Here is a 16,115-nt window from a genome sequence, read left to right on the forward strand (position 1 = left end):
TTGCAGCTTGTGCGCCAGGCGCAAGAAGAGCCGATCGACACGCATACGACGCAGTGTCATACACCGATGGCATCGCAGGCTGTGCACCAGGTGCAAGAAGTGTCGATGGATACGTAGACGACGCAGTGTCAGACACCGATGGCATCGCAGCTTGTGCTTCATCCGTAAGAAGCTCCGACGGACATGCATATGACGCAGTGCTGGACATTGATGGCGAGGGTGCGTAGGGCGCATCGTTAACGTCTGACGCAGAGGATAACACGGAAGGTAAATCAAACACCATAGTCGTATTAGTACGGAAAATACGTTGTGATGTCTGGCATCCTTCCCAGCCCCTTCACTCGCGCTGTGGATGACCTTCTTTGAGAGCTCCATCGTGGGATGTAACCCACTGAAGAACGTCCGGCGGAAGCTGGCGGAGCACATGGGCATGGCGGCAATGCGGGAACGAGCAGTCCGATGCTGCCTGGAAACGGACACACACCTGTGTGCCATAAGCCTGTGAGATCTGTGCTCGCGTTGCCGGCGGGATCACTGTAGACTCGGTGGTGCTCCTGGCGCCTTGGGTCCGGGAATTTCCTGCGCGACGACGCCGTTGCTGATCAGTTCCAGCACGTTGAGTGTCGGAACGAGACGGACCTGGTCCTTCGAAGACGGAGCGAAAAACAGCGTTGTGAAGCACCTGGTGCACGTATCGCTGATGCTCAGGAGAGTCACGACTGAGTACTCTGAGTGCACGAGTGTTCAAGTCGCGACAGTCCACACCGGTAAAGGTATCCGTGAGAAGTTTACTAAGCACTACCTGGTAAAAGTTGCACCACGCGTGCACAACTTGCGCCCGGGGCATCACATCATGAGCAGCATCGCCGTGAACGGTACAGAATACCGCCGCCAGATCGACTGGATACCACAGCGTTGCCGTGGAGGACATGCTGGAGTTTATCCGCCCGGCGAATCTGAAGGGGAGGTCCAGGTTCGGCGCCACCCCATTGCGAGTCATCATGAACGACGATGCGGTCCTGCTGGAACGTCTCAGAGTCATCTGAGGATAGGAAGTGGTCGATGGGTCGATTGCCAAAATTAACAGCGAACAGCATCTTGGTAGTGACTTTCGACACTCGGTATCGGCTGCGAAAACGCTCGCGTTGGAGCATGGAGCCGACCTGGTCGTGCATCGACATGTCAAGAAACCGGTAGAACTCATCCGTACCTTGGGAGGACTGGTCGAAACGAGGCCCAACGCGTGCAATGTTATGCACTGTAGCTTCATTCTCCGATGGACGAAAGAGGCTGTTACCAGCTGGTCGATGTCCCAGGGGCGAGCGGCCGCGAGAACGTGAGCGACGAGCGCGTGGTCGTGAGCGAGAGCACCGACCTCTCAGAGAGAACGGAGAGTGCCGACGCCGGACACGATCGTGGGGAGAACGGCTCCGAGACCACCGCCGAGCAACAGGAGGCGACCGGGAGCGAGAGCGGGAACGAACACGCCTGACGTGCCTATGGGAGCGAGGAGGCGAACGGGAACGGGAGCGATTCCGGTGAAAGGAACGTGAACGTGGGCGGTTACGGACAGGAGCCACGTTAGACTGACCATACGCCACCAGCTCGTCGTGGTTAGTAAAAAAATCTTCTGGCAGCCAGGCTGCGTCTTCGTGGAGCAGTGTGCCTGATGCTCTGAGCTTGGGCGCGCTGGAGCTTGAGCTCTGGCGTGTCAAACGGTGAATGGCCGGGAGAATTCTTCGCTCTCTTCCGGTTCGGAAACTCACGGTTCAGACCGGCTCCGCTCGTACTTAACCGAGCACTATCCCACACCGGAAATTTTCGTATATTTCAAAGGCTGAAATGAATAAATGACCAATTATGATTGGTGCTACCTAATTGCAAAACTGCTAGAAAAACAATGTGTACAAGACTAAAATATACTCTTAAATTAGCATGGTTTTGGCTCATTGAGTTTTCGCACGTACGCTAACGTGCTAAGATTCATTTCATTTGAGGCCGTGCTTGGAAAAAAAATGGCTAGTGAGCTAAAGCCAGAGAGTCGGACTGCTGAGAAGCTCGTAGAGTACTTGTGGCGTTCGTTGCAGGTGACCCACGTGGCCACCGCCTCGGTTTGACAGACCTCGACAGCATCGGGTGTGGTTTTGTGTGTACAGTTAGCAGGTTCCGGTGAGATCCCGAGCCATTCTCTGAGCTTTGCATGGAAGCCTTTCATAATGGAATCAAATTCTAAAAGGTTAACACCAGCCCAAAATTGGTGACATTATTAGTCCAGCAGCGCACAAATCGCTGCTTGTTTTAGTCACCGATTGGAGTGTATTTGCTCTGCAGCGCACAAATCGCTGCTTGTTTTAGTCACCGATTGGAGTGTACGTAGTATTTGCTGTAATGGAGCACAGCAGATCAAAATTAAATATACCTTTCAAAATGAGAACACAGCAAAATTCCTTACAAAAAGTAGGGATATTATAGAAGAAACGAAACAAGAGTTTAATTTTAGCAGATAAAAGATAATTTTCGATAATCTGAGCCACTGCCCAAGAAGCTCTCCTCTTTCATAGAGCTAACCTTGCTGGTTGTCCAACCGAAACATTCTTTACATGTGATGGATGCCTGTACGATAGCTTGCAATTCTTGCCGACAAGGTGCCTACAAGAATTGTAGCGGTTAAGCAATCCCAAGGTAACCTGATACGGTGACGTTGCTGGTTGTCCAACCCAAAATGATCTTCACATATGATGGATGCCATACTTATTTGTCCGCTTACTTGCAGTTCTTGCCGACAAGGTGCCTACAAGAATTGTAGCGGTTAAGCAATCCCTAGGTTACATGTATTAAAGTCAGTACCCGGAACTGAACATGTACGGTCACTGTACAATGGTGACGAGTTTACAAAGTAAAATGTTGATGCATGCTGCTCTATTACTGTATTAGAGTACGCCCCCCCCCTCCCTTCAATGATTGAATTTCAAAATGATGCAAGACCTCATTACGGAATTCACCACCATCTACCCACACCTCAAGAGGCAACAACCCAAACATCATGGCTTCTGCCAACAACTCCAAGTCTAACCGCATGACCTACCGCTTCCTCGGCAATTCCGGCCTGCTCGTCTCCAAACTCTCACTGGGCAGCTGGATGGACGTCAGCGACAAGTACACACCAGAGACCTGGTACGAAATGATGAAGCTGGCCTTCGAAAACGGCATCAATTTCTTCGACAACGCTGAGTTGTATGGCGAAGGCCTCGCCGAGAAGAATATGGGAGCTGCTATCAAGAAGGGTATCGCGGAAGGAACCTGGAGTCGTGAGGACCTCGTCATCACCACCAAGATCTTCTGGGGAGCCAAAGACTTCATGGCGAAACGAGGCCCCAATGAGATGGGCTTGAGCCGCAAGCACATCGTCGAGGGCACGAAGGCTTCTCTTAAGAGGTTGGAGCTGGAGTATGTTGATGTCATCTTTTGCCACCGACCCGATCGCTACACGCCTATCGAGGAAACTGTCCGAGCGATGAATTTCGTCATCAACCAAGGTTGGGCCTTCTATTGGGGTACCAGCCAATGGAGCGCTGCTGAGATCATTGAAGCGTGCGAGATTGCCGACCGCCTTGGTCTGGTCCGTCCCATCGTGGAGCAGACCATTTATAGTATCTTGGATCGCAACAAAGTGGAGTTCGAGTATGTCGACCTGTACAAGAAGTACAAGCTCGGTCTCACGACCTGGTCGCCTCTTGCATATGAAATTCTGACAGGCAAGCACAGCTCTGGTCCGACCGAGGGCTCCCGTATGGATACTCTGTTATTCAAGTGGGCCACCCCGGATTTCGCGGAGCGCGTGGCCAAGGCGGATGTAGTGGGTGGCGGCTTGAAAGCCCAACCACGACCACAGTATACAGTCGAGAGTGACGAGCAAGCTTGGACAACCAGCATGTGGTTGCAGTCAGCCACCAGCGTGCCAGGTTGTTGCAGTTTACAACTGCAAGTTGCAGCTCGTCATCTCAAGCTGGTGAAGGTTCTAGTTAGGGAGTCCTTGCTAGAGGCTGGGCTATCACTGGGACGCTGGTGATAGCTATGTAGAGCTTTGGATTGCATGCATGTTTCTATTTCACTTTACATTTTACCAAGACACAAGCAATACAATCGGCTATACTTTAAGGAAGTGCCAGCTTCCTTCGACCGTCTTGTATTCACTACTGCGACCTACTACAAAGAATTCTTTAGCAGTGCTAAGGTCAAGATGACGATATCGACAAGGAGTACTTCGACGACACCAGGGACTTCAACAACGACGCAAAGTCCATCGGGTAACGACTCGTCTACGGTTCCGGTGGCACTGTTTATGCCGCTGGCTGCTCCCCAACTGAGGAGCACGTCTCATGCTGCTCTAATACAGTGGCGGAAACTTCGCCGCGAGTACGAAGACGAAGTAACGATGAGATGCAAGAACGACGCTGAAAAAATGGCTGAGGTGCTGGTCAGCGTCAAGAAGTCCTTCAATAAGCGACTTCTTGAAGTTTGGTGCGAATTTGACTGGGAGGTGGACATTGACACGGTTACCAACGAGTTCATTATCACCAAGGTGGACGAAATCATATCGTCCGTCAAAAACAATACCGTACCAGATGTTGCTACTCTGTTCAAAGAAAATGTAAAAATGGATTTGACAGAAAGCGATGTCAGGGAGCGGGTGATGCAGTTTTTTGCGAAGAGCCGCGAGTTCATCGAGGAACAGGGCTGGCAGGAGTTCTTCACAGGCAACGAGGGAAAGCGGTTAAAGTGCAAGCTGCTCGTCGAATCTCTCGAGCTCCGCAGTCTCCGCGAGGAGATTACTACTACCATCAAATACCAAGCAAGGATTGCCAAGGAGAGTGAAAAAGAGCTTTTTAAGCTCATCCTGAACAAGGCCTTTGAGCAAGACCGGGACTTCCAACGCCGAAAGCGCTCTCGTTCTTCAACTCAGTTTGAGCGAACAAAGAAAACCAACGGAACCAAATAGCATACCGAGCCAAGGGCGAAGTACCGTAGGGTTGAGCGTGGTGGTAAGAAGGCTGGTGGCGGTGACGCTAAGCATGGACAGCATAAAAACGGCAAAGGCACGGGTTCTAGTCCACCAACCGGAGGTTGCTTGCACTGCAAGGGTGATCACTGGCTGGTACACTGTCCGGATGCATCTGCAGACATGAAGAAAGAGCTACTGAAGAAGATGCACGACCGCCGTGATCGCAATAAGGCCCCGAAAAGGGCCGAAAGCGATGCCTGAAGGTTAAAGCGCATTAAGGATTGCCTTTTAAGACACGACAAAACAATTGTTGTTGAAGGAAGGTTGTCCATGTCCTACTGCGCTGACACCGGGGCGGAAAGGAGCATAATCAGTGCTCAAAAATTGCAAGAACTGGAGAAGTTGGGTGGTACTGTGAGAACGACTATACTACCTCGCCCGATTTTCTGTGAGACTGTTGGCAAGTTCCAGATTGTGACGAAACACTCTGTACTCTTGCATGTGATGCTTTATACTGCCGCTGGACCAGTAAGACCTGTGAAGCCCTATGAAGTGCTGGTGATTGAGTCTGACGAGGATGAATTCATTTTGGGTGAGGACATTTTGAAGGACCTTGGTATCAGTATAGACAGGCAGTTGGAGCAACTGGCGGAAAGGAGTGCGATGGACGATGACGATCCAATTCCTTTTGAAGATGATTTCCTGTTTGGAGTTGTTCCGGACGATGACGTTCGGCGAGCAGTGGAGAATATGATCGCGAAGGCCATCGATAATGGATTTCCGTTGGAGAAGGTGGACAGATTGCGGACGATTGTGTACATGTTCGATGTGTGGAGGTTAAAGCTGGGTCCAGATCCCCCTGCTAAGGTCCCTCCACGAGAACTACGCTTACGAAAGGGAGCAAAACCTTTCCGGTGTAAGCCGAGGCAATATCCGCCGCACCTTCGCAAATTCTTGCAGGAATTCAGCGACGAGCTAGTTAAACTTGGTTGGGTGTATGAAAACGCATCAAGTCGGTGGGCATGCCCGGCGCTGCCCGACAAGAAGCCAGGCAAGGACAAATACCGTCAAACCAGCGACTACCGGCCCGCCAATGCTGAAACCGAGCCAATCGCTGGCGTCATGCCTATTCTACAGGTTATTACTGAGCATGTTCGCGACATGAAGTACTTTGGACTTTTTGACTTTATAAAAGGCTTTTGGCAGTTGCCATTAGCCAAAGCATGTCAAGAAATCTTAAGCTACATGACTGATGCAAAAGTATTTACGCCAACCAGAGTTCCTCAAGGCTGTAGTGATGCAGCACTTCATTTTCAGATGACTATGGAGAAGTGTTTCGAGAAATTACTCCATAAGCACTTGCTTATCTGGATTGATGATCTCCTGCTTTATGCAGGCGACGTGGTTACTTATCTGGATAAATTAGAAGAGCTTTTCAGTTTGATGAATGAATTTGGCCTGAAGCTTAGTGCAGCGAAGTCAAGTCTCTTTCAGCGCTCTGTGAAGTGGTGCGGGAAGATAATTGACGGTGAAGGTGTACGACACGACCCGGAACGCATCGCTGCACTACGTGAGATGCCACTGCCCACCACCGCCGGAGAATTGCAACAATTTCTCTGTGCCTGTAACTGGATGAGAGATAGTCTGATTAACTATGCGGGCCATGTTAGAACTCTCCAGAAGCGGCTCGATGAAACTCTGAAAGGTGGAAAACGGACAAAACGAGCTGCAGCCCGGCTACCAGTGACCCTCAACGATGTGGAAAAAGCTGCTTTTGATCAAGTAAAGGACTGTTTGGCCTCTGCGGCTAAGTTGGCTCACCCCAGTGCCGATGGTCAGCTTTCAGTGTTCACTGACGCCTCGGACACGGCCTGGAGCGTGATTGTGACCGACGTGCATGATTGGGAGACCGAGAAACCTGTTAACGAACAGCGTCACCAACGCTTACACTGTCTAAGTGGGACTTTCTCGGGATCGCAAGCAAATTGGAGTGTGATCGAAAAAGAAGCATTTGCAATTGTGGCAGCTTGTGACAAGTTGCCGTACCTGCTTCTCCGACCTGCGGGATTTTGATTATACTGCGACCACAAGAATCTGATTCACGTTTTCGCCCCTGATGCTACGGTAAAAAAAACATATTCGAGGGAAACTATTGCGGTGGGCTATGAAGCTCGGTGAGTTCAGATACGAAATCCATCACATTGCTGGCGAAGATAACGGTTGGGCTGACATGGTTTCAAGGTGGGCTCGAATGCCAACTACGACTCGTGAAAAGAGAGTGAGTACTCGCCGGCAGCAACAGAACGAGCGTTTAATACTTCGGCCACTTGATGATACCGGTTTCGTGTGGCCTACCTTAGAGGCTATTGAGAGTGCACAACGGCGGTTTGGGACGACTGCAGAACGTACTGACCTCAACGACGATGCCGATGGCATCTGGCACAAGGATGAGAGACTATGGATACCAGTCAACGCTACTGATCTGCGTCGACGCTTGTGCATCATCGCACACTGCGGCCCGCAGGGTCACAGAGGTCGAGACGCAATGATGGCACATATCGGCCGACTCTTCCACGTACCGCAACTTCGTCAGTGTGTTGAGAGATTCTTGTCAAGCTGCCTCCTCTGCCATCACGTGAAGGGGGGGGAGGTAGTGCTGAGGCCCTGGAGTGAAACATACCGCTGCAATGAAAGAAACCAAGCGTTGCACTGGGATTTTCTGTATTTAGGGAAAGCTTATGGTGACAACAGTATCTATTGGTACTAAAAGATGACGCTAGTCACTATCGTGAACTCGTGAAGTGTGAAACCCCTACAAGTACGATTGCTGCTGATGCAATCATGGATTGGCACAGTAGATTTGGGATCCCTCACGACTGGATCAGCGACCAAGGTACACACTTCAAGAACGAAGTGATCTAGGAGCTGTGTACCAGACTAAAGTGCAAGCAGATTTTTCGCCTACTTACAGCCCATGGATCAACGGGTCAGTGGAACGAGTGAACAGAGATATTCTTCAAGTTTTACGAGCTCTCATCCTGGACTACAAGCTCAGCCATAGAGACTGGCCAAGATTAATACCTATCGTGCAAGCTAGCCTAAATCATACTGCCGTGCCGTCACTGGCAGGCAAGACGCCTGGTGAATTGCTTACCGGCTTGGAGCCCCCATCACCACTACAGGCGGTATACCTGGGACCAGAGGTGGATCCCAGTGTACAGCCAACTCGAACCTCAGCCGAGATCGATTCGAGCCTGAATGAACTAAGAGTTAGTATTCGGGAGATGCACAAGGCAGTTGAAGACGCCCGTCTCAAGCAGACTTTACTGAACAAGAAAAAGGAGCGAGGTGATAACATCATCAACTTCAACGTAGGTGACTATGTACTGCGTTTTCGTGTGGACGAGAAAGGCCAGATCAAACTGCTCGTTACATGGATCGGCCCCTACGCAGTTACTGCAGCTCTACCCTACGATGTGTTCAAGGTGAAGCACCTTGTATCAGGCTCGGAACTTGATGTGCACGCCTCGAGGCTCAAGTTTTTCGCCGATAAGGATTTGGAGGTGACCGAAGAGCTGTTGGAGCACGTGGCCGCTCAGGGCATCATCCTTCGTGTGCGTGAGCTACGTCGACACCGCTGGAACGACCGGAGCCGGTCCTACGAAATCCTAGTTGGGTGGCATGGGCTAGAGACAATAGAGGACTCGTGGGAGCCTCTAGTATCACTGCACAAGGACGTGAGTACGTTAGTGCAAGGATATGTTGCTACAGCCAAAGACTAAAAGCTTGAGCGCCACCTCAAAGCACTAGAAGCGCCAAAAAAGCGGCGCTTAAGCTTTACGTGTATACATGTATACCCCTCAGTATAACGACTATACTTTAACTGAATTGAGGTTTACCCTTGGTATTGTGGTTGTTTTGGTCATTTTCTGTTGGATTTGCATGGCAAGGAAGACTTCAGCTGCAATATGTTGAAGTTGGTCACATAAAGCAGACCGCGTGATTAGTCATATGATTAGTCACATGGTTATTCATGATGATTACCGAGCGGTAATTGGTCTGTAATAAAATGAGTACAAGCACAATTTGCCCGAGTGGTCAGGTTGGGCTTGAAAGGGGACTGTAGTGGGTGGCGGCTTGAAAGTCCGACCACGACCACACTATACAGTCGAGAGTGACGAGCAAGCTGGACAACCAGCATGTGGTTGCAGTCAGCCACCAGCGTGCCAGGTTGTTGCAGTTTACAACTGCAAGGTGCAGCTCGTCATCTCAAGCTGGTGAAGGTTCTAGTTAGGGAGTCCTTGCTAGAGGCTGGGCTATCACTGGGACGCTGGTGATAGCTATGTAGAGCTTTGGATTGCATGCATGTTTCTATTTCACTTTACATTTTACCAAGACACAAGCAATACAATCGGCTATACTTTAAGGAAGTGCCAGCTTCCTTCGACCGTCTTGTATTCACTACTGCGACCTACTACAGCGGACAAGCTCAAACCACTCGCTGAGAAGCTCGGTATCTCCATGGTGGAGCTGGCTCTTGCCTGGTGCGTCAGTAACGAGAACGTGTCGACTGTCATGATTGGCGCCAAGACCCCATCGCAGCTGGAGCAGAATCTTAAGGCTGTGGCGTTGGAGAAGATCACCCCTGAGGTGAAGGCGGAGATCGAAGCGCTAATTCCGTTTGTACCGGAACTGTCGACGCCAGACGAAGGTGATTTGAGACGTGCGGAGCTCCTGTAAGAAGGCTAGTTTGGCAACTTATTGGCGGATACCATGCCATTATAGCTTAGCCTTTTTCGACTAGCTCGTCATTGAACAGGTATTTCACTTAGCCTGAGATAGAACGACAAATAATATGGCAACAAGCTTGCATTGGCTGGTATTTTCCGGACACACGAGCAGCGTAGTACTCGCTTTACATTATTGATAAACACACAAAAATCCGGGTATGACGGTAAGTATCCAGTGGTAAAATTATTGAGTGAAAGGAAGCTAGAAAAAGTAAATTAAAAAAATGTTTTTACTTCCTAAAGCATTTTAAAAGATTAAAATGATTGTGAAAAAGCAAATGTTTCTAACCTTTTTAAAATACGCAGTATTTGCACCATTAAAAACATTCCTCCATGGAGCTGTACCAGGAAGATTCATCGGCGTACTGGAAGGGGCTATGGCACGGTATGCTGCTGCTGCTACCTGTGCTTACCTTTCTCTTTCGTAAGTGGAAGATGGCTGCTGAGCGATCGGCGGTGCAACAGCCAGTTCTCGGGTACGAATGTCATTATTGCATTGCTGTTTTGGGAGGCCGCGTTGCTTTGACTGATGTACTGTTTTATATATCTACAGGACGTACGTGCCTAAGCATTTGTGTGCATAAGGTTACATGCTCTGCGATGTCATAGTGATGTTTTTTTTGGTGCAGGTCCTTTATGAATGAGTTGTTTGCATTTGAGGTGGTTTTGGTCGCTGGTGCGGAGTTGAAAGCGGTGCGTGACCAGCTCAAGGCTGCTGAGGAGGCAACGCCGGTAAACGTCAAAAAGGTGCAGGCCCTCAAGGAGCGTGTGGTGGACGTCGCCACCGTGCTACAGAAGAAGCTGGAGACTATTACGCCGATCGTGTCATTCCTGCTGGAGCAGAGCGTGGGCGTTATCAAGGATCACCACGCCGAAAACGACTCCAAAAAGGACAAGTAGAAAGACTGTAGAGCTATCGTTCTACTAGTAAACTCATTCATGTTGCTACTGCTAGTAGTACCGGTATACTACGTTGTACATAACTATTAACTACTACCTCCGCTCGGAAAAAGATAACCATTTGTTTTTTTTTGCGCAGCGCTCCGCCTCGTGTTTATTAATTTGTGAGAGGCAGGCTAGCTAGCTTTATGACCGAGAGCTGACAGTGAGAAACTAACAAGGCACAGGCGTTCATGCTCCGCCGTGTAACTACAGATACAAAAACGGATCTAAGCATCGCCACATTCTGAAGGGGCGCTCAGTGGGGCTTCTGAAACTTTAGCGGTAGGCGGTGGGGGGCTGCTCGCTGCAAGAAGCAGCATGTACGCGTTAGCATTGGCGAGTGAGATAGCGTCACAAGGCAGTGACTTAGGGAGAGTGCCAGCTCGTACTTGCTTGTCCTCGTGCCGGAGGCGCGCAAACTTGTGCGTGGGTGCAAGTAGTGGACGGGTCTGTCTGAGCGCACGCCGTATGTAGCCTTCCTTGATCAGCTGCTGAACCAGGTAGTAGCTCATGTTCGACGCGCGCTGAAGCAGACGCTGGTTTTCGCGCTCATTGACAGGAACTGCGGCGATTCTCTCGCACAGCTCAGCTCGATCCACCTTCTTCTTACCACATGCGCTCTTCCTTGACTTGACCACGGCTGCTACTCGATCTCCCATCGAATTGATTCCACGCCTCCAAATTCGTTCGACAACTTGGCGGCCCACACGGAAGTACGCTGCAACCCGAACGATCTCTCCATGTTTGACCACTTCTCCCACGCTGCGAAGCAGCAAGGTCTCCCAGACGGCCTGGCGCTCACTGTCTGTGATCTCCCCCGCTAGCTTTCAAAATGAAAGCTGGGAGCGGGAGCCAGAAAGCGCGGGAGATTCGAAATCCAAAAAAGGATCGGCTTAGAGAGGGTATTTTGTTGGGTAGGCTGTAATATAATTCGAAATGGTTATCTTTTTCCGAGCGGAGGTAGTAGTACACTACATAGTAGTACTACATGTACTACTTCAAAGAATACTATAGAAGTCGCAATAGCTTTTTTTGTATTGAAGCCACTCAGGGTCGACACCTACGCACCGTAGCGTCGCCCCGACGCTCTCCCCAAGTCACTATCTCTACAAATCAAGAAGGTCGACACCGTCGCACCGTAGCGCTTCAGATCCACGCTTTCCTCCCTCGCTAAACCAAGTTACGCTTCTACAAATCGTCCTTTGAGCTTGTTCAAAGCAGAGGTCACTGTCGAGCAGATTTTAACCCGAAAAGTTTTACTTCTTGATAGCGGTCTTGGCCAGGAAGTCAGTGTGCTCCTGGTACGGCGAAGGGCCGAACGTGTGCTGCTCCCAGAGGTCCGGGGTCAGGTACGAGTAGGTGGCACGCAGAGCGTAGAAGGTAGCCTTGACGAAGTTACCCAGGGTACGCGTGTGGCCACGGGCCGAGGTGTAGCAGTCCTCAATACCGGCCATACCCAGAAGCTTCTTGGGCACGGGGGCGGCACACAGACCGGTACCACGGGGAGCCGGAATAAGACGCACGCGGACGGAACCACACTTGCCCGTCACCTTGTTGGGCACGGTGTGCGGGGCACCGACCATACGGCCCCAGTAGCCACGACGCACGGGCACCAGGGAGATCTTGGCAAGGATGATAGCGCCACGGATGGCAGTGGCAACTTCCTTAGCGCACTTGACACCAAGACCGATGTGGCCGTTGTTGTCGCCCACACCCACGAAGGCCTTGAAGCGCGTACGCTGACCGGCGGTGGTCTGCTTCTGCACGGGCATGATCTTCATGACCTCGTCCTTGAGCGAGGCCTCAAGGAAGTAGTTGACGATTTCGCACTCCTTGATGGGCAGCGAGAAGAGGTAGATCTCCTCAAGCGAGCCGATCTTGCCCTCCTTTACCAGACGTCCGAGCTTAGTGACAGGCACCCACTCCTTGGACTCCTCACGGCCACGGCCACGACCACGGCCGCGACCACGTCCACCGCGGCCACCACGGCCACGGCCAAATCCGCCACGTTCTCCAGCGGGGGCAGGTGCAGGTGCAGCGTCAGCCATTGTTCTTCAGTAAGTTCTCTGCTTCTTTGGGGCGAAATGAACGAATAGCTCCACAATTGCGACGGCTCCTTTGCGTGATTGCCTCTCCTCCAGTCACTACGGAAGGTAACGCGAAGGTTGCAAATGATTGTAAGGTAGCACGAACTAAAGTTGCTGTAAGGTCGCACGAGAGTTAAACCAACATTCCTTCCTTGGACAGATACCGTCATTTCCTTTGAAACTCTATTCTTCTTAGACGTCATAGAATATTTACGCGCTTGTTAGTGCTGAAGTGGCAAAATTACATCTGTAATCGCATAGCCTTGGATATATTGTTCTCACATGCTGTCCTTAAAGCTAAAACTTCTGGAAGGTTTCGCTCTGTACATGTTGACTGGGCAACAACGTGAGGCTCGCAAAGGGGGAAGCGCTTTAGTTTCGTTGACTCGAAGCAAACATGATGTTGTCTGCGACGTCGACGCAGCGCTTGCGCCGCGAGGCCGCCTCGGTGCGGCGTGATCCTCGCAATGCGCGGCATCTGCACTTGCTGCAGCAGGTTGGTCGCCATCTTCCCAACTCAGGCCAAGATTTGCCGATCTAAGTGAATTGTACTATTCTGTGGTATCTACAGCAACTGGGAAGCTCGCTGCAGCGCAACGGAATGCGCGGTGTGCTTCGTGGTGCCCAGCAGAACCCGGCGGTGATGCGTCATGTACTGCAGTCCACGCGTCCGCACACGTTCCGTACGTAGTAAAACCTTGCGCTAATAATATTGTAATTGCCTCTAAATCTTTTTATTTAATTTTTATCGTAGTGCGAAGGTCAAACGCGAATAAACCCTTGAGTTGGGCAACTTGGCTGCAGGAGAACATCCCTAAAGGTTTTGGTCGTTTCTATCCGAAGAACGGAGCTAGTGGTGCTGGCAAAGCCAGTGGGCCGCCCAAAACTGCCCCAAAAACAGGTGAAAAGGGGGCTGGAGACGTCAAGAAATTAAGTTCCAAGACAGCGGAGAAAAAAGCTGGAGGCAGCGGTGGTTCGGGAGGAAGTGGAGGCCCAAGTGGCAAGGACGGCATGGCATATCTGGTGCCACTGGCAGTAGCTGCCCTGTTCCTGTCGGACATGGCGTCGATCGACAAGCCCATGCAGGAAATTACGTACCAAGAGTTCCGTAACACTTTCTTGGAGTCAGGACGTGTGGAGAAGCTCGTGGTGGTCAATAAGAAATACGTCAAGGTGTTTCTAAATGACATGACTGGAGCTACACAGCCAGTGGGAGCGAGCTCGACGCACGGCTCTGCCAGTAACTTTTCGGACTGGCAGGAGCCTCACGGTAAGGTACAACACGAGCATGACTTTACAGAGTCAGATCGTCAACCTAGCGGTGGTCGAGGAGTGACTTTGCCTGGCTTGGGGTCACGTGGTGGCTCCACTGGACGCCCGATCAACAGTCCGACGTACTACTTTAACATTGGCAGTGTGGAGGGCTTTGAGCGTCAGATTGAGCACGCACAGCACCAGATGGGCATCCGTCCCCACGACTACATCCCCGTGCAGTACAGCAGCGAGATCAGCTTCACGTCGGAGCTGATGAAGTTCCTGCCGACTATGGTGTTGATTGGCTTCCTGCTCATGTCGATGCGTGGCATGGGCGGTGGTGCTGGTGGCGGTGGCGGCGGTATCGGCAACATCTTCAAGGTCGGCAAGAGTCCAGCCAAGAAGATCACCAAGGAGGACATCAAGATCTCGTTTAAGGACGTGGCTGGTGTGGATGAAGCCAAGAAGGAGATCATGGAGTTCGTGGACTTCCTACGTAACCAGAAGCGCTTCACGGATCTGGGAGCCAAGATCCCTAAGGGCGCTCTGCTTGTCGGCCCGCCTGGTACGGGTAAGACGCTGCTGGCTAAGGCTACGGCTGGCGAAGCGAGCGTGCCGTTCTTCAGTATCTCCGGCTCGGATTTCATCGAAATGTTCGTCGGTGTGGGTCCGTCTCGTGTGCGTGATCTGTTCAAGGAAGCTCGAGCCAACGCTCCGTGCATCGTCTTTATCGATGAGATCGACGCCGTCGCGCGTGCTCGAAGCAAAGGAAACTTCTCAGGTGGCAACGATGAGCGTGAGAACACACTGAACCAGCTGCTGGTCGAGATGGATGGCTTCAACTCGAGTGAGGGCGTTGTGGTGCTCGCTGGTACCAACCGCGCAGATATTCTAGACAAGGCCATCTTGCGTCCTGGTCGATTCGACCGACAGATCACTGTGGATGTCCCGGATATCAAGGGCCGTCGCGAGATCTTCAAGGTGCATCTGCAGGGCTTGACGCTGGATGGCAAGGTGGACGACTTCGCGCGTCGGATGGCTGCACTGACGCCTGGTTTTGCTGGTGCTGAGATCGCGAATATCTGTAACGAGGCCGCTATTGTGGCTGCACGACGAAATGGCACCAAGATCTCGTTCAAGGACTTCGAGCAGGCTACAGACCGTGTGATCGGCGGACTCGAGACGAACCGCATCATGTCTCCTGAGGAGAAGAAGACGGTGGCGTATCACGAGGCCGGACACGCTGTGGCTGGCTGGTTCTTGGAGCACGCTGACCCGTTGCTGAAGGTGACGATTGTGCCGCGGGGTAAAGGATCGCTTGGCTACGCCCAGTACCTCCCGAAGGAAGTGGCTCTACACAGTCGTGAGGCTCTGACGGACATGATGTGCATGGCTCTCGGTGGTCGTGCGTCGGAGTTCGTGAACTTCGATGGTCGTATCACAACCGGCGCGTCCGATGATCTGCGTCGTGTGACTCAGATCGCTTACTCGATGGTGCAGTTATACGGTATGAATGATCGTGTGGGACAGCTCTCGTTCCCTAGAGAGGAAGGAGGGTATCCGGACAAGCTATACAGTGACAAGACGTCCGAGGTCATGGACGAGGAAGTGCAGAAGATCGTACACAACGCGTACGAACGCACCAAGGAGTTGTTGATGGAGAGGCAGACGCAACTGCATGAACTGGCCGAGGAATTGCTGCAGAACGAGACCATCAACCACGGAGACATTGTGCGCGTGCTGGGTCCTCGTCCGTTTGGCGGCAACAAGACGTACACGGAGTTCGTGGAGGAGTCCTGGAAGGACGCTGATCAGTATGAAGCAGACAAGGCCAAGGCAGCACCCGAAGCTACACCCGAAGCGAAGGATAGTGACACGGAGTCCAGTGAGGATGAAGCTAAGGACGACAAGTAGCCAGCCAGCCGCCTCGACCATAAACGCAGTTTTCTCTGCAGAATAAACGACCAAGAGAGAACTCTGTTGTTGTACACGAATTGATTGCGTTGCTGTCCGCAAGCGCGGCGCCTATATACAGCCATA

At 51.5% G+C, this 16,115-nt stretch overlaps 4 protein-coding genes across 4 annotated transcripts; 3 read left to right on the forward strand and 1 right to left on the reverse strand.

Annotated features, from left to right (window-relative positions):
* Window positions 1-3,043: 3,043 nt before the first annotated feature.
* On the forward strand, window positions 3,044-4,069 carry PITG_10144 (voltage-gated potassium channel subunit beta-2; the record flags this gene model as incomplete). Its single annotated transcript, XM_002902624.1, has 1 exon — window positions 3,044-4,069. One exon carries the CDS (start codon window positions 3,044-3,046, stop codon window positions 4,067-4,069), a length of 1,026 nt encoding a protein of 341 aa, XP_002902670.1.
* A 6,056-nt stretch (window positions 4,070-10,125) lies between these two features.
* Window positions 10,126-10,692, forward strand: PITG_10145 (uncharacterized protein; the record flags this gene model as incomplete). Its single annotated transcript, XM_002902625.1, has 2 exons — window positions 10,126-10,268; window positions 10,422-10,692. 2 exons carry the CDS (start codon window positions 10,126-10,128, stop codon window positions 10,690-10,692), a joined length of 414 nt encoding a protein of 137 aa, XP_002902671.1.
* A 947-nt stretch (window positions 10,693-11,639) lies between these two features.
* PITG_10146 (40S ribosomal protein S2) lies at window positions 11,640-12,861 on the reverse strand (the record flags this gene model as incomplete). Its single annotated transcript, XM_002902626.1, has 1 exon — window positions 11,640-12,861. One exon carries the CDS (start codon window positions 12,780-12,782, stop codon window positions 11,991-11,993), a length of 792 nt encoding a protein of 263 aa, XP_002902672.1.
* Window positions 12,862-13,218: 357 nt separating this feature from the next.
* PITG_10147 (cell division protease ftsH) lies at window positions 13,219-15,989 on the forward strand (the record flags this gene model as incomplete). Its single annotated transcript, XM_002902627.1, has 3 exons — window positions 13,219-13,317; window positions 13,393-13,504; window positions 13,576-15,989. The coding sequence occupies 3 exons, from the start codon at window positions 13,219-13,221 to the stop codon at window positions 15,987-15,989; spliced, it is 2,625 nt and encodes an 874-aa protein (XP_002902673.1).
* Between the last annotated feature and the right edge of the window lie 126 nt (window positions 15,990-16,115).

This window comes from Phytophthora infestans, genomic scaffold (assembly GCF_000142945.1).
Source record: "Phytophthora infestans T30-4 supercont1.17 genomic scaffold, whole genome shotgun sequence".
NCBI lineage: Eukaryota > Oomycota > Peronosporomycetes > Peronosporales > Peronosporaceae > Phytophthora > Phytophthora infestans.